Raw genomic sequence first — 19234 nt, forward strand, 5'->3', positions numbered from 1 at the left:
TGAAGGTATTTTCGATACATCAATTTAAGACAGTTACTTATTTAGGAACATGAGCAAGTGGAGCGACCGTGCTTATCTACGCCTTACGGCTATGGAGCCAAGCTCTCCATCGGCTGTCCTGAGAATGGTTTTCTATGGTTTCCCATTTACACTTCCAGGAAAATGTTGGGACAGTTTCAATTCGTAGGCCATAGCTGATTCACCATCATTCATTTCTTGTTCATTAGCGCCTTAACTGAGGTTGGCGTCAGGAAGGGCATCCGGCCGTAAAACGTGTGATACATACATCTCGCCTCATCCCCAACACGGGGACTAAGGAGTAGACAATTTATGTAGGAACACGAATGTTTACATTTAAACATATGAAATAGGAGGAGAATGAACCAAATGATGCAAACATAAAATTCAGCATAATACAAAACAGACATTTTACACAGTCAGTCATCACTTCTGTTGCTTTCAGCACTTTTTGTTTCCGGGTTAGAACATTTGTAGCGGGAGCATGGAGCTTGGTGATTCCATTCTTTCCTAAAATGAATGGAATACAGCCTTCAGTCAATGAAAGTGCCTCTTCTTCCTCAGAACTTGCAGACTGAGCGTTATGATCACTTTTGTAAACCTCATCTGTTTCCTTACCACCACTTGCGGTCTTTAAGTCCACCCAACCACAAAAGTGCACTGATCATTGGATGCCATTATAATTTGTATAAAGTCACTAACAATAGTCAGAGTATAAACATTTGCATAAGACAAAGCTTGACTAATTATAATGCACAAAATGTGAGTAGCACCGTTATTCGCTGCAGTGTCGCGCCTAATAATGGATGGAGGGTCTTGCTTTTAACCGACACCACCCTTCCTAACAATCTGTTTTGAGTTTCAAAAGTAGAAGTGTTGTAAAAATCCAGCAAGAAGCAATGTACTACAGAGGCAAGCGCTTTGCTCACATTCTCCTCTCATCTGTACATACACAACATAAAATGCACCTGCATCGAAAAATCTTTCTGTATTTCTGTTGGATAGCTTTTATTTGTGGATTCAGTAGTATGTTTTCTCGCTCCTTGTTGTCTTCAAAGATATAAGCTTCATTGATGTTTCCGTATTGAACCAAGATCACAGAGATGAGATATCTATTAGGTTCCGCCTATTCTGTCGCCGGTGGTGAGTTGATAGAATCGGTGGAATAATTTAATACTGAAAACTTGTCATGAAACCGTCATTGAAAGAAGGAATTGACATTTTTGAAGAATGTATTTTTTTGTTGCTATAAATTTATGTACAATTTTATGTGTTTTATTTCTGGTGAAATTTTGTAATTTTAAAGAATTTTCAGGACTCACTGAAGAGACAATTATTTACTTAATCATTGAGTGTTAAAAGAAAAGACATTGATTTTATAGTGGAGATCTCCAGTAATATGTTTGTTGTAACTAATTTTTTGTATCACCCTGTAGTTGCCACGTGGACGCTTCGATCACAGAATCACTGAGTTTCACAATCGAAACCTCTAGAATAATTTTCCCACATTACCATATATGGTGCTGTAATGCACTTGGCGAAAATAACACTAAATTGTATTGGTGAAACTTCGGGTCGAAACATAGGTAGCTTCCCTGATTGGCTGTTTGAGTATTTCTCAATTTCCGGCCTTTTGGCTCCTTAGCAGGAGCAGGGTTCTGTTCAGCGTCTTTGGTTTTCGTACATCTTAGGTGGTCCGCTCACCGGCTCCACCCATCCCGGGGTAAGCATGTTTTCTTTTCTCAAGTGTTAGATTAAAATATAAATTCATTTGTTCGGAGTTTACCTTAGACCCCGGTTTTCACTGTTTTGATTTTGTAATGCTTTAGTTTGTCAGCTAGGCATATCCTTTGTTTTGGAGGCAATTCCTTTTATTAACCTTTTGTGTAAATGTAAATTTTCCTTCCGAGTTGCCTCCAGTAATTCCACGTCAATTTAGTGTACACCTGTTGAGCTACGCGTCCCTCACTGATGTGTATTAGGAGAGGACTGCCCCTCTATAGGCCTCTGCACTAAATTTAATTTCCGTTGTTTCCTTTCCTTGTAACATTTTTAGATTGCCTTGTAAGATGTTTGTAATTATGTCATATTCCTGTTAAATTTTCATTGTGAATTTCAACATTGAAATTATGCTCACTTATTTAAATGTAATTGTAATTTTGTGTAAATATTCACTTTTCTGAAGAAACACTGATAGGAACCTCGTGGTTCGATTTAACCATTTTCTTAATTGATGATGTTATCCTTTTATTGGTGTTCTTTATACCTTGTTTAAATTCTATATGTTGAGTAAAGTCAGACAAAAGGGATAATGCTCTCACGTTTCTTTCCCTACAACGTCATGTAAAATCTCGTTGTCTGTAGGGTTTCCCAGCCTGCTTCCCATATATCCTTTCTCTAGTTGTCATGTTGGTTATCCTGCGTAGCCATGTGTTGTCGAAAATTAAAATGTTTTCCTGGTATATCGTCGACTGACGTTCGTTCAGGTTTGTTATTTTGGTTTATTAAATCATTACTTTTATATGTACCTTAAATTTGTGCTCTCTTCTGTAAAAGGGGGGAGGGGTTACATCTGTTAGCTGATGCGTGGTTGTAGAGGAAAGAGATGCGAGAGTAGTAACCCGTAACTAACTTAAAATATTCCGGTATCATCTCCTAACATAATTTCTTATTAACATGTCTCGTGTGGTCCCTGGTCCGTTTCATTTGAGGAAGGAGGAATTAGTTTACGAACTTCGTATTCGTAAATTGAATTCGACAGGAAGGGTTAGGGATGACGCGAGCTTGTTAAAGCAATCGCTTAACATAACAATAGGCGTACCCAGCCTATCAACAGATGAAGTGTGTGCATCTTTGACCCTTGTTAAAGATAAATTTACCGAATTCGAAGCTATTCTTTTGTCCTTTTCTTCCTCTAAACCGTCCAATGCTCAGTTAACACGTGTGAAAGCCCAAGTCCAGCATTATGTGGACAGGATTTGCAACCTGTTAACTCTTAATTTATCTATAAATGAGCAACAGGAATGCGAGCTGTTGTTATCAAAATTTTCCGGGATTTTCGATAAAATTGTAGGCTTGCTAGAAGGTAATGCGTCGTCTAGCTCCAGTTTTGTAGTTGATGTGTCTGGTCCATCTGAAACTTTTAACAGTGAAACTATCTTGGTATCTACTGCTTCACAATTTAGTAATGTGGGAATTTGTAATAATGTTCCTCTGCAATCTTCTCCTGTTATATTTACAAGTGCTTCTCTGCCCGTGAATAATGCCAGTGATGCTTCTTGTACACAAGTTGGTATGTCTACCGTTCCTATGGGAACTGTTAATTCTACTGTGTCTTTATCTCAACCTTCAGTTGCGACTCAAGTTGTTTCTCTTCCTATTGTGCAAAGATATCCCCATGTCCAAGTGTCACCTGTAGCAAATGCTTTGATGGTGTCATAAATGTGCGAAAATGTTTCGCAGATGCGAATATCTGTGCCGGTTTCGATACAATCTAGCTGCGGTCCTAACCTCACTTTTAGTACACCCACCCTTTCCCAGGGGCATTCCAAGTCAAGATTTCTATACAACTGTGATGCCTTCTCTTAATCAATCCAATCCTGTTCAGGTACCTACTATGCCTGCTGTTTCTCAAATGTTTGCTAATTTACCTCACCCAGTAACTGCTCAGTTTAAGGGCGTATCTAAGTTCACTGCTAATTCAGTCGAAGAGATTCTTACATTTCTGCGTTTCTTGGTTGAATTTAAAGATCAATGTATAGTATATGCTTTAAGTAGTGATAATTTCTTCCAAGTTTTATATCCACATGCATCTGGAGCTCTTTCTGAGCATGTCATAAGAGCCATTTCTGAAAAGTGGACAGTTGACCAATTTCACGCGCATGTACTTGAGTTCTTTATTCCTTCCCGTGCATTGTCTTCCTTGGCGCAAAAGCATTGTTTTCGTGTACAGCATTTGAATGAAACATTGTCTGAATATATTCAGGACATTAAGTTCAATGCCAGGATTTTTATGCTCAACTATTCTGAGTCTCAAATGGTTGCTAGCATTGTTGAGGGTCTTGCACCAAATTATTGGTCATATCTTGCTCTGTCACCACGACCCGCTACGTTCGCTCAGTTGGAAGCTATCACTGTTTCTGCTGAAGGCATTAGGAATGCCGACCAGCTACGCGTTGCGTTAGCTCCTCCTCCTATGAACATGTCTTCTCAGGTCACTAGTGCCGTTTGTTCTCCTTCCAAGCCACGTAATTCGCGTGCATGCTACAATTGTGGCTCCACTGATCATTTCCACTGTAATTGTCTTAAGATTGGGGCCGTAGGCAATTCAAAACCGTCCATGGGTGGTCAGCTTCCAAAATTTCCAAAGGAATTGTCCTAAGATTGAGCCCTTAGGCAATTCAAATCCTAATGTGAGTAGAGTTTCTTCCTCCACTAATTCTTGCAGATACTGTGAGTCATGTAGACATTTTTCTAGACAGTGTCCTCGCAATTCTTCCAGTTCCGGGTGTTCTGGTAATGGCAATGCCAGATGACTAACCGTCAGTTCTTGTGCCAAACCTTATAGTGTACCTTCATGTTTCGTCTGTGACGTGATGACTTACCCGATCCTGTAGTTGATGATAAACCTGTATTTAACCCAAGTGTCAATTTCCCACAGTCTTGTGGTATTTCTGCTATTCCTCCGTGTAAATTACCTTACATATGCCTAGAAGTGAACAATGCACCTGTTTGTGCTTTAGTGGATTCTGGAAGTAGCCTCACCTTGATGAGCAAAAATTTGTATAACTCTGTAAAATCTGTTTGTAAGTTCCCTTCTTTAAAACCTGTGTCTTTAACCTGCCATACGGCTAACTCTAATTCATTGAATGTGATTGGAAGTCCGAATGTCAAAATTAGAATCCGTAATTTCACGTGGAAAATGCCCATGCTAGTGGGGAGAGATTTATCTTGTCCTTTCATTCTGGGTGCAAATTTTATTGCCAAAACAGGTATGATTTTGGATTTTCAGTACGAGTTCCAGTTTAAATTTTCTGTTAGAGTCTTTAAATTGTGTAGTCATTCTCCTATTCTTCCTTATGTCAGTGCTGTCCCTGAGGACAGGAGTGAACCCAAAGCATTCGACTTTAGTCATTTACCTGAGGATCAAGCCAACCAACTTAGAAATCTTTGTGATAAAGTTCCTGATGTGTTTACCGATAAGTTAGGGGTAACCAATGTTTTGGAATATAAAATTGAAGTTACTGATAATGTACCTGTTCGTTCTCCGTATTGGTTGTCGCCTCCCAAGATGAAAGCCCTTAAGGCTATCATCGATCAAATGCTTGCTGATGGTGTAATATGTCCTTATAAATCTGCGTACTCTTCTCCCATATTTCTCGTCCCTAAACCACAGGGTGGCTTTCAGCCTGTAGTGGATTATAGAATGTTGAATAAGCGAGTTGTGCTTCAATCCATTCCTCTTCCTGACTTACACTCTTGTTTCTCTTGGTTTGCTAATGCCAAAAATTTTATCACTTTTGATTTGAATCAGGTGTATTATCACATACATCTTGTTGAGGAATCCAAGCATCTCACGGCTTTTGCCACTGACTGGAACCTCTATGAATTTGAGCGCGTACCGTTTGGGCTGGTGACGGGAGCCCCAGTCCTCACTCGGCTGCTGGATAACGTGTTGTCAGACATTAAATTCAAATTTGTTTACAATTATTTGGATGATTTAGTAATTTTTAGTGAAACTTTTGAAGAACACCTCGTTCATCTCAATGAAGTCCTTGAAAGACTCCGTAAAGCAGGACTGACCCTTAAGGCTAGCAAAGTTACTTTTGCGCAGCCCCAGATGTCCTTCTTAGGACATATTGTGTCTGAAAAAGGTGTCTCGATGACCAATCTCGTACTGCAGTGATTCAAAATTTCCCAGCCCCTAAAGATGTCAAGGCTGTAGTTAGGTTTGTTGGCATGGTCAATTTCTTCCGAAAATTCATCCCCAATTTCGCTGAAAGAGCAGCTCCATTAAACGCCTTGAGGAGGAAAGATGCTAAATTTGAATGGGGTGTTGTTCAACTTGATGCTTTCTATGATTTGAAATCTGCCTTATGTAACTGTGCTGGCGCTGCCAGATTTTTCTAAACGTTTCATTCTCCAGACTGATGCCTCATCTACTGGTATATCTGGTGTGCTCCTTCATGAATTTGAAGATGGACGTCGACCAATTTCTTATGCTTCCCGTAGTCTCAATCCTGCTGAACGTAATTATTTGATTTATGAATTAGAAGCCTTAGCTGTTGTTTTCTCGTTGGAAAGATTTGGAATGTGCCTCGAACACCTCCCATTTGATCTTGAAACTGATAATCAGGCGCTGAGGTGGGTACTGGCCAGACCAAGAAGGACCGGTCGTCTTGCGCATTGGGCGGTACGCATCTTGGCTTTTCAATTTGCCTCTCGTCACATTCGTGGAACTCAAAATGTTGTTGCTGACAGTCTTAGTAGGATGTTCTTCCTGGCAGTTCTAATCCTCAATCAGAGCCTGCAGATCCCTCTCCTGAACAAGTTTCGGCCTTTGTTAATGTAGTTTTGACAAATTTCCCTTTCCTTTTCAAAGATCTAAACATCAGGAGGACGACACTGAATTGAAAGCTGTTATTGACAGAATTAAGTCTGGTGAGCATGTCAAACCCTATGTCATTAAGAATGGTATGCTGTGTTGTCCTGCTCGTGGTCACAGAGACCCCAAAATTGTTGTTCCAGCTAATATAGTTCCTGCTCTTTTCAAATATTTCCATGAATCCCCTGTCGGCGGACACCTTGGTGTATTCAAAACTAGAAAGAAAATTCGTAAACACTTCATTTGGAAATCTATGGATAGTGAAATCCGCACCATGGTCAAATCTTGTAAAACCTGTAATAATAGTAAACCCGCTCCTAATACCCGCCTTGCTCTGTTGTCATCTGAGCAAGCATCTCGCCTGATGGAGAGACTATTTATAGACTACATCGGACCATTCCCGCGATCACAGATCGGCCATCATTTCATACTTGTGTGTGTTGATGCGTTCTCACGTTTTACGTGGCTGTTTCCTACTCGCATGGCTAATGCTAATACTACTATTTCTTGCAGGAAACAGATCTTTGCTTCATTTGGACTCTGTCAATTTCTGGTGAGTGATAATGCTAGAACTTTTACATCTGTGCATTTCCGTCATTTTTGTTTTGATCTATCTATTTCTCATGCGACTACCACCCCTTATTATTCCATGCCTAGTCATGCTGAGAGAATCAATCCAAATTTAAGATCTGCTCTTATTGCCTACCATTCTTTTGACCATTCTAAGTGGGATTCATTACTTAATTGGTTATCATTGGCTTTCAACATTACCATTCATGAAAGTCATAAGCAAACTCCTGCTTCAATGATGCTAGCGTTCACCCCCAATTCTCCACTCTGTAATCTGTGGTCTATTAACGATCTTCTACCTGATGTCGCAAATCCAGAAACGATCCGTGCTGCTTGGCACCGTGCGCGTAAGAATTTGAAAGTATATTACGCTAAAGTTCAACGTAACTATAATCACGGGCGAAGACCACACAATCCGTCTCTGGGTGACCCAGGTTTATCTAAAGACTCATACTGTGAGTAGTGCTCCGGACCATGATATTAGTAAGTTGGCCCCCAGATTTCGAGGTCCCTTCAGTCTATGTTTCTCTTCTGCATAGCCGAGGTTGTGCCTTTTCCTGTATTACTTTCTCTTCTGCTGCGGTTGATCTCTGTTCTAAACAGCAAGGATAGAAGAGTGCTAATGGGTGATTTCAATGCAAGAGTTGGGAATAGAACTGAAGGATACGAAAGGGTGATTGGTAAATGTGGGGAAGATATGGAAGCAAATGGGAATGGGAAGCGTTTGCTGGACACGTGGGAGGCTAGGGGTACCAGATCCATAATAGACTATAAATAACCGACTTCGAATTCAGGATATCTGTTAGGAATGTACGAGTTTTTCGCTGATTTTTCGATGATACAGACCACTATCAGATCTGTAGTGAACTAAGTATATCTAGGCCTAGGATAGAGAAAGTGAAATCTGTCTGCAATAGAATAAAGGTAGAAAATCTCCAGGATGAGGAAATTAGACAGAAGTACATGGATATGATTAGTGAGAAGTTTTGAACAGTAGACAGTAAGCAGGTTCAGGATATAGAGTGTGAATGGGTGGCATACAGGGATGCTGTAGTAGAAACAGCAAGGGAATGCCTAGGACCAACTGTGTGTAAAGATGGGAAACGGCGAACATCTTGATGAAGTGAGAGCAGCCTGTAAACGTAAAAAGAAGGCTTATCAGAAATGGCTCCAAACAAGAGCCGAGGCAGACAGGGATTGGTACGTAGATGAAAGAAACAGAGCGAAAGAAATAGTTGTTGAATCCATAAAGAAGTCATGGGAAGACTTTGGTAATAACCTGGAAAGGCTAGGTCAAGCAGCAGGGAAACCTTTCTGGACACTAATAAAGAATCTTAGGAAGGGAGGGAAAAAGGAAATGAACAGTGTTTTGAGTAATTCAGGTGAACTCGTTATAGACTCCAGGGAATCACTGGAGAGGTGGAGAGTATATTTTGAACAGCTTCTCGATGTAAAAGGAAATCATCCTGGTGGTGTTGCAAACAGCCAAGCTCGTGGGGAGGAGGAAAATGATGTTGGTGAAATTATGCTTGAGGAAGTGGAAAGTATTGTAAATAAACTCCATTGTCATAAGGCAGCAGGAATAGATGAAATTGGACCTGAAATGGTGAAGTATAGTGGGAAGGCAGGGATGAAATGGCTTCATAAAGTAGTAAAATTAGCATGGAGTGTTGGTAAGGTACCTTCAGATTGGACAAAAGCAGTATTTGCACCTATCTATAAGCAAGGGAACAGGAAGGATTGCAACAACTATCGAGGTATCTCATTGATTAGTATACCAGGCAAAGTATCACTGGTATCTTGAAAGGGAGGGTGCGATCAGTGGTTGAGAGGAAGTTGGATGAAAACCAGTGTGGTTTCAGACCACAGAGAGGCTGTCATGATCAGATTTTCAGTATGCGCCAGGTAATTGAAAAATGCTACGAGAGGAATAGGCAGTTGTGTTTATGTTTCGTAGATCTAGAGAAAGCATATGACAGGGTACCGAGGGAAAAGATGTTCGCTATACTGGGGGACTATGGAATTAAAGGTAGATTATTAAAATCAATCAAAGGCATTTATGTTGACAATTGGGCTTCAGTGAGAATTGATGGTAGAATGAGTTCTTGGTTCAGGGTACTTACAGGGGTTAGACAAGGCTGTAATCTTTCACCTTTGCTGTTCGTAGTTTATATGGATCATCTGCTGAAAGGTATAAAATGGCAGGGAGGGATTCAGTTAGGTGGAAATGTGGTAAGCAGTTTGGCCTATGCTGACGACTTGGTCTTAATGGCAGACTGTGCCGAAAGCCTGCAGTCTAATATCTTGGAACTAAAAAATAGATGCAATGAGTATGGTATGAAAATTAGCCTCTCGAAGACTAAATTGATGTCAGTAGGTAAGAAATTCAACAGAATTGAATGTCAGATTGGTGATACAAAGCTAGAACAGGTCGATAATTTCAAGTATTTAAGTTGTGTGTTCTTCCAGGATGGTAATATAGTAAGTGAGATTATATCAAGGTGTAGTAAAGCTAATGCAGTGAGCTCGCAGTTGCGATCAGCAGTATTCTGTAAGAAGGAAGTCAGCTCCCAGACTAAGCTATCTTTACATCGGTCTGTTTTCAGACCAACTTTGTTTTACAGGAGCGAAAGCTGGGTGGACTCAGAATATCTTATTCATAAGTTAGAAGTTACAGACATGAAAGTAGCAAGAATGATTGCTGGTACAAACAGGTGGGAACAATGGCAGGAGGGTACTCGGAATGAGGAGATAAAGGCTAATTTAGGAATGAACTCTGTGGATGAAGCTGTACACATAAACCAGCTTCGGTGGTGGGGTCATGTGGGGCGAATGGAGGACGATAAGTTACCTAGGAGAATAAAGGGACTCTGCTATGGAAGGTAAGAGAAGTAGAGGGAGACCAAGATGACGATGGTTAGACTCGGTTTCTAACGATTTAAATATAAGAGGCATAGAACTAAATGAGGCCACAACACTAGTTGCAAATCGAGGATTGTGGCGACGTTTAGTAAATTCACAGAGGCAGACTGAACGCTGAAAGGCATAACAGTCTATAATGATTATGTATGTATGTATGTGTGTATTATCGAGCAGAGCTCGAGATTCGGCGGTGGAGGATGTCGCCAATGGTGAGTTGATAGAATCGGTGGAATATTTAATACTGAAAACTGTCATGAAAGCGTCATTGACAGAAGGAACTGACATTTATGAAGTATGTATTTTTTTTGTTGCTGTGAATTTATGTACAATTTTATGTGTTTTATTTCTGGTGAAATTTTGTAATTTTAAAGAATTTTCAGGACTCACTGAAGAGACAATTATTTACTTAGGGCCGGTTCTACCACCTACTGGTAGAGTAGCGCATAACTTGCCGTCCGCTTAAAAGGATGTTTCCGTTCGACCACTCCCAGGTAGCGCTATCGGCAGCATAAATCGTCGTTACCCGGGGCATAATTTATCAGCCACTTCGAGGACCCGATAAGACTTTACCTGCCCGGCAAGTTTTGAGAGCTGAACTTTATTAGCCGTATTTCTGGTGACATACAACTCAAATTAGCTTAGTATACTGAAAAAAAAGCATTATACTGTAACAGTGATCAATATTGGATTGCAGGTTTTTGAACATTAATGCTTCCTTAGATTTGCAATGGTCACACCAGCCTCTCGCTTTGATAGCGTAGGGAACACATTTTATACGTCAAGCTTTCGCAAAGAAACTCTAAAAGGATATAAAATTGAAACCTATTTGGAAATAATTTCAAAATATTCTAGTCTTTCAGTTTTCAAACACCAGGTATAATTTTTTTCTATGTATCCGTATTACCCCAGGCTACCTCGTAGCGTAATGGCTAACGTGCGCAGTTCATACTACGAGGTTTGCAGGTTCGAGTCTTCATTATGACGAATCTTCTTCTTTTTTTTTTTTCTTTTCATTATTAGCTTTGTATTAATCTGTATGCCTCTTTTCATACGTTCTTTTGTTAATAACATATTTCATTGAAATGTTTAATCACAATATTATGTCTACTAGGAAAATGCTTTATATGTGTGCTACTTATAGAAAGTGATGTTACGAGTAATATATCATACCGTATAGGACTGTCGCCCATGTAGCAGATTCCTCGTCAGTTGTAAATGATTTCGAAGAAATTGGAAACTATTCCATTCCCGAATTCCTCTTCCTACGATGGATATTTACCCCGATTAGTTCTTTAACAGTACGGTACCTTCCAACTTTATCTTCATAAACATTAGAATGAAATGCATTATAAATAAATGGAAGCATGTGAAACTAAATGAGGTCACAGAGCTAGTTGCAAATAGAGCATCGTGGAGATAATCAGTTCACAGAAGCCTGCAGATAGAATGCTCAAAGTCAGTAAGTCCCTAAGGAAGATGTTGGGTGTATATGCATATATGGAAGCGTGTGAAAAAGAGTTAAGAACAACGGCAGCGAACGAAAATATTTTTTTAAATGTAAATTAGAAAGACGATGAAAACCTGCGTACCTTCTATTGCGGAGCGAGCGACTTGACCAATCTACTACGAGAATACTTTCCAAAAACGCTGCCTTACATGACAGCTTATAACCAGCATAAGAAAATGTAATCTCGAGATTTTAATCCCAATTAGGTATTGATTTTGAAGCTCATAGATTAAAATCACGAAAGCTTGACATAAATCGTTGTCCATAACTCTTAAGACTCCCCTTATTAGGCTTTTTGAAGATAATCAACAGATGCAAGCACAGGAAAATAAGACAATCGAAATGAGCTTCATACATCTGATGATAGATAGCACTACACTCGAAAGCGAGAAGTCGCTGAAAATCAGTCTAGCCAACTCCATATATCGGTGTCTAGCTCCTGGTAGCTACCCAGCGCTTGCGCGGAGGTGGTTGGACGCAGCACAAAGTACCAGCTGCTTTACACCCCCAGGTAGTTTACCTCCCGGACAGCTGCCAGCCACTTTACCAGCAGATGGTAGAACCGGCCCTTAATCATTGAGTGTTAAAAGATTTTTTTTTTTTTTTTACGTCGCACCAACACAGGTAGGTCTTATGGCGATAATATTAAAAGAAAAGACATTGATTTTATAGTGGAGATCTCCAGTAATATGTTTGTTGTAACTCATTTTTTATATCACCCTGTAGTTGCCACATGGACGCTTCGATCACAAAATCACTGAGTTTCGCAATCGAAACCTCTAGAATAATTTTCCCACATTACCATATATGGTGCTGTAATGCTATTGGCGAAAATAACACTAAATTGTATTGGTGAAACTTCGGGTCGAAACATAGGTAGCTTCCCTGATTGGCTGTTTGAGTATTTCTGAATTTCCGGCCTTTTGGCTCCTTAGCAGGAGCAGGGCTCTGTTCAGCGTCTTTGGTTTTCGTACGTCTTAGGTGGTCCGCTCACCGGCTCCAGCCATCCCGGGGTAAGCATGTTTTCTTTTCTCAAGTGTTAAATTAAAATGTAAATTCATTTGTTCGGAGTTTACCTTAGACCCTGGTTTTCACTGTTTTGATTTTGTAATGCCTTAGTTCGTCAGCTAGGTATATCCTTTGTTTTGGAGGCAATTCCTTTTATTAACCTTTTGTGTAAATGTAAATTTTCCTTCCGAGTTGCTTCCAGTAATTTCGTGTCAATTTAGTGTGCACCTGTTGAGCTATGCGTCCCTCACTGATGTGTATTAGGAGAGGACTGCCCCTCTATAGGCCTCTGCACTAAATTTAATTTCCGTTGTTTCCTTTCCTTGTAACATTTTTAGATTGCCTTGTAAGATGTTTGTAATTATGTCATATTCCCGTTGAATTTTCATTGTAAATTTCAACATCGAAATTATGCTCACTTATTTAAATGTAATTGTAATTTTGTGTAAATATTCACTTTTCTGAAGAAACACTGATAGGAACCTCGTGGTTCGATTTAAACTTTTTCTTAATTGATGATGTTATCCTTTTATTGGTGTTCTTTAGCGCTGTGAAGAGGAGGCGGTCCTCCTGTTGATTGAATCGGATGATACGATTACAGCGCTCCTCCGGTGACCTCCGGTACTACCGACGGAGGCAGAGCAGTTACGGAGCTCCGGAGGTTAACCGGAGGGGCCGCCTCCTATTCGCAACAGTAGCTCCGAGTGTAAGGACGTAGTGGGCTGTAATTTCAAACTTACGTCCATGAATGTAGGTGCCCTATAAAAATCGTTACCTACATACACGAAAATTGATGTATATCACCGATATTCCATATAATACCCCTTAACAAAGAACATATAGTCATTCAGAATAATTAATGCATCCTCTCATTTGTTATCAAGAAAATGCAATTATATCGACATATAATACATACCCCATATACCTGTAGGTATAAACCCTGTAGATACAACAAACAATATATCTAAATAGGTTCAGTTGTTCCTCAGAGAAGTACAGGCCCTACTTGTGCAGAACTTACACAGTGGTTCCTTCATTATTATTATCATTATTATGTAAATATTCCCATTATATTGGCGCTAGAATACAGTAATTTCAAGTTAAATTTGAATTCGTTTTTAATTTCTGGACATATGTTAAAAACGTGAAAGATATGGCAGAAGTAAGGGATGATTATTTACGAGTGGAGGGAGGAGTTCAAGCGGTTCAAATTTGTAAGTGCTGCTCTGTAAAACATGCACAAATGTCTACTAACCACCAGTCTTGCAGTGTAGGTGGCAACGCGTCCGCCTGTCACCCGTCGGCCCCGGGTTCGATTCCCGGCCAGGTCAGTTTTTAATTGTAAATTATTAATATCCCTGGCCTGGGGACTGGGTGTTTGTGTCATCCTTAACGTTCCTTTCCTCGCATTCAACACTTTACTCTACCGCCATTTACATAATACACGCGGGTTTCCTCATATATGGTGCAAATAGGGGCAAAGGATCTTCATAGGTCGACGCCCCGAACAAATAGCATTTAAAAAAGTTAAAGAAGGAGTGTAGTTTCGCGCAAAAACAGCGACAAGTCATAAATTCCTGTGAAAATGCTCATTCATTCCTCCCGTATGAAGTTCACACTACGCGCTTGTCATTCAATGTTTTTTTTTTTCTTTCTTTGCTAGTTATTTTACGTCGCACCGACACAGATAGGTCTTACGATGGGATAGGAAAGGTCTAGGAAGTGGAAGGAAGCGGCCGTGGCTTTAATTAAGGTACAGTCCCGGCATTTGCCTGGAGTGAAAATGGGAAACCATGGAGAACCATCGTCAGGGCTGCCGACAGTGGGGCTCGAACCCATCATCTCCTGAATACCATCTTCAGGGTTGCCGGCAGTGGGGTTCGAATCCACTATCTCCCAGATGCAATCTCACAGCTGCGATCCCCTAACCACACGGCCAACTCGCTTGGTCGTACCGACTGTAACAGCCTGCCCGTATATTGGTGAGAAGTAGCTGGGGTGTAAGATAACTTTCTTCTTTAGCATGCCATTCCTCTGGTTCATACATTTTCTGATATATCTGGTACGTAACACACTGGTTCATCATTGTATTCGAGCTATAAAATCCCTACTCTGAGCCACTGATTGGAATGAGTAGTGTGCATATTTAACGAAATAATGACAAGAGGAGTGTTCACGGCAGTCTGCGACCTGGTTATTCCAGTTCTGGAACTTTGGACTCTTAGATCGGCACCGTAGTACTGTTCGTTGAAAGTGAGAAAGTGTGCGGTTTTTCATTTGATCGAGTATTTTATATGATAACATTGCTTTCAATCGCTACATTCCTACTGACGTTTTTGTAATGACCTATGTTGAATTCAGTTAGGAAAACCACCAAGTTAGTATTTCTGAGAATCCCGTTGCGAAGCGCGGGTACATCTGCTAGTAATAATAATAATAATAATAATAATAATAATAGCTTTACGTCCCACTAACTACTTATAAGGTTTTCGGGGACGCCGTGATGCCAGAATTTGGTTACTCAGGAGTTCTTTTACGTGTAATTAAATCTACCAACACGAGGCAGACGAATTTGAGCACCTGCAAATATCACCGGACTGAGCCAGAATCGAACCTGCGAAGTTGGGGTCAGAAAGCCAATGCCTCAAACGTCCGAGCCACTCAGCCCGGCATGCAATGATAATAGTATTAATTATTTCATTACGAAGTAATTTACAGTCACGGACAAGGCCTAAATTATAACATGTTTATATTTAGGAAAATACATAATTATGTTTGTACGTAAGAATGCTATGTGTAATATCGATAAATAGTTAAGGTATTAACTGAGGGGCCTAGTTTCACACAATAGTAGCGACAAGTTTTAAATTCCTGAGAAAATGCTCTTCCATTTCTCCCGTACCAAGTTCACACTACGCGCTTGTCATTCAATCGGAGGTTCTGTTACATAATTATTATGTTTGTACGTAAGAATGGTAGGACTATTTGTAATATCGCCAAATAACTGAAGTATTAACGGAGGGGTGTAGTTTTTCATATTAATAGCGACAAGTTATAAATTCCTGTACAAATGCTCGTTCATTTCTCCCGTACCAAGTTCAAACTACGCGCTTGCAATTCAATCGGAGGTTCTCCGGAGGCAAACGATTGAAAGCGCCCGGAGCCTCCGCTCCGTAAACAACCGCTCCGTTAACAGCGCTAGTGTTCTTTATACCTTGTTTAAATTCTATATGTTGAGTAAAGTCAGACAAAAGGGATAATGCTCTCACATTTCTTTCCCTACAACGTCATGTAAGATCTCATTCTCTGTAAGGTTTCCCAGCCTGCTTCCCATATATCCTTTCTCTAGTTGTCATGTTGGTTATCCTGTGTAGCCATGTGTTGAAAATTAAAATGTTTTCCTGGTATATCATTGGCTGACGTTCGTTCAGGTTTGTTATTTTGTTTTATATGTACCTTATATTATGTGCTCTCTTCTGTAAAATGGGGGGTTACATATTCAATACTAATTATATCTTGATGTTACTAATAACTTTTTTTCAACTTGGGACCAGTTTCGACACATAAAATGTCATCATCAACCATAGAATGAATCACAAATATATAAGCAACGACATAATAATCAAAACTATTGTGGATACATATTGAAATATGATCATTAAAAATCTTTAACCGTCCATTCACACCATGTGTTAAGATAAATCACCATAACAGAAGAGCTACGGCATAATAATTAAATCTGGCGCAGTGACACATTGAAGTATGCATATAGTCTCTCACTATTCAAAGAATAAAAGAAGGTTCTTCAATATGTAGTCTTTGTGCATCCGTTTAATAGAAGGCTCCAACAGGCTTCCAATGTAAGGAGTTATTTAAAACACTCACTCATGCTATGCGTCAGTCAGAGCGTCGAAAACTTATTTGAATCACTTGGTATGTAATTTATACCTGATAAAAAATTTAACACTGTTGAATATGAAATCAGTCCGTGGTAAAAGACGTTAGTCTTGTGAGAAGGATATATAAAATGTTATATGTGGTAGGTCTGGAGGGGAGAAGGCGGATGGAAGGGGGTAAGGGAGGAAAATGATTTTGTTATGTCACATCGACACAGATAGGTCTTATGGGACAGGGAAGGGCTAGGAGTGGGAAGGAAGCGGCCGTGGCCTTAATTAATTTGCCTGGTGTGAAAATGGGAAACCACGGAAAACCATTTTCAGGGCTGCCGACAGTGGGGTTCGAACTTACTATCTCCCGAATACTGGATACTGGCCTCACTTAAGCGACTACAGCTATCGAGCTCGGTAGTTGTAGGTTTAAGGTGGGTCTTGTGAACAGTGTGGTGGGGGTTTGTAACGTGATAGGGTATTGTGTATCGCGCTAAATATTGACCTCCTGTTCAGAGTATTAAAATACTTAAATACTTTAATTTAAAAATCAAACAGAATATTAGTTTTTTCTGAGATTTCATTCAGATTCGAATTGGAGTTGTAGAACTGTTCTAAGTGAATGAAGCAATTTTCTACTACGTCAAGAATAGGGCCCTATCAGTCAGTGGTGAATAGTGAGAGACTATATACATACTTCAATATGTCACTGCGCCAGATTTAATTATTATGCCGTTGCTCTTCTGTTATGGCGATTTATCTTAACACATTGTGTGAATGGACGGTTAAAGATTTTTAATGATCGTATTTCAATGTGTATCCACAACAGTTTTGATTATTATGTCATTGCTTATATATTTGTGATTCATTTTATGGCTGATGATGACATTTTATGTGTCAAAACCGATCCCAAGTTGAACAAAAGTTATTAGCCAACACGTAATTTGTATTGAATAGGTGGAACTTAATAGATATGTTATCTCCTTGCTGTCTTAACGAGGTTTTACAGTATTTATGTGACACTAATGAATGAAGATTCTATTTTTGTGTAGGTGAGGATGGGTTGCCACTTGTGATCATCCCAGTGGACCGGAGACATGAGAAGGAGAGGAGCCCTAACAAAAAGAGTCGACTCTGGCATATGGCTCTGGCACTGAGCATGGAGGAGTGGGAGGTAAGAATGCTCCACAACAAACTTGACACTGTCAACAAAGATCAGCTCAGGATTATTACAAGAAGGGTCATTTATCTGCACCGAATGGAACAGACACCACCATCTACACTTTAAAACAACTTACCCTCGGCTTAGATATAACTTTTAAGTTTTTGCTCTCAAGTGATTTGGTAGAATCTGAGGATGTTCTTGCAGAACAAAAGAATGAAACATGTCATTCTCTTTATGAAACGGTGATGATTTTTTTTTTTTTTACAGGTATGTTGTAATGGCCTAGTGTTTTGACAGACTGAAAACCTTGAAAAGTTACAGCAAAACCTTGATAATTCAAAATTTCTCCAAATTCAAATAATCTCTTGTTTCTGGAAACTTGAGGTATGAATTACCATGTTATTTAGATTGTTTAGTTCAAAATTCGGATAATTTATCATTTGAAGAATTAGTGCCACAACCCAAATTCAGACATTTAGTTAAAAATTATCTTTATTTTTAAGCACTATTTTACAGCAATATTTAAAGGTAGCTGGTAGGGACCTTCTTTGGAGGCAGCACACTGACCCGATGTGTAGCATCAAGTAAGGGTCCCAGCACAGGGTTACAAGCGAAGAAATCAACGGAATCTACAGCGGTAAAGATGGACTTCAGAACGGTGGAGATTGCAGAAGAGGCAGCCCATTTTCCATGTAATGGGCGGCCGCAAGGGTGCCTGTTCCTCGTGTAATGGGCGGCCTGAATAATTGCAGGCAGTAGCTCTAAAATGCCTTTGGGATTGGCGACCCCCGTCATAACAGTATCCTCAAAGGAGTAGTGGCAATTATCAGCCTCGGAAATGCACAGTTCTTCTGCTGGGGGAGCTGTCATTGGAGGACAACCAGGAGGTGGGAATAATAAATATTGTAGCCCCTGACGGGAAAATCAGAGGAGTTGATTGATTTTATGGAGAAAGAGAATGTTGCAATGATGGGACCTGTACTGAGCCGGAGTGATTGCGTAGGGTAGGCTACGTTAGTGTGCGACTGAGGATGGACGAAGGAGTGAAAGATTTCTGCGCCCCAAGCAGGAAACAGAGGAATTCTTGGAGACACTCAAGGAAGTAATCACCAGTGTAGAAGTATAGTCATGGGAGACCTCAATGGTCCATTTGGATGTGGAGAAAGAAACAGCGAGGAAGACTTTGTGAGAGAAATGGAACAATTGTGGGTAACACTTGGTTTGGAAAGAAGATCACTGGCTGGGGTGAAAGAAGGACAGAAACAGTTATTGATTATTTTTTTGGTTGTTGAGAAAATAAATCAAAAACAGTTCATGGATGTAACAGCACAGAGTAGTGGTGCAAGTAAAAGAAATAAGACAAAAAAATAAAAGTATGGAAATTAAAAGATAAAAGAACTCGGGAGGAATCAAAACAGCACATCCCTATATCAGAAATAGAAAATGTAGAAGAAGAATGGACCAAATTTAAAAACACATTTGTAAGCTGCGCAGAGAAGATTTGCGACAGAACTTCGGTGAGAGGGAAGGAAAAGGAGACACTTTGGTGGAAT

At 39.9% G+C, this 19234-nt stretch overlaps 1 protein-coding gene across 4 annotated transcripts in view; it reads left to right on the forward strand.

Annotated features, from left to right (window-relative positions):
- Nse4 (Non-SMC element 4) overlaps positions 1-19234 on the forward strand; it is a 243308-nt gene that overhangs the window by 174694 nt on the left and 49380 nt on the right. For all 4 annotated transcript variants that reach the window (XM_068228190.1, XM_068228188.1, XM_068228189.1 and 1 more), the window contains one exon: positions 17569-17690. In XM_068228190.1, coding sequence (XP_068084291.1) covers positions 17569-17690 — 122 coding nt within the window. The remainder of the gene's footprint in view (positions 1-17568; positions 17691-19234) is intronic.

This window comes from Anabrus simplex, chromosome 6 (assembly GCF_040414725.1).
Source record: "Anabrus simplex isolate iqAnaSimp1 chromosome 6, ASM4041472v1, whole genome shotgun sequence".
Lineage (NCBI taxonomy): Eukaryota > Metazoa > Arthropoda > Insecta > Orthoptera > Tettigoniidae > Anabrus > Anabrus simplex.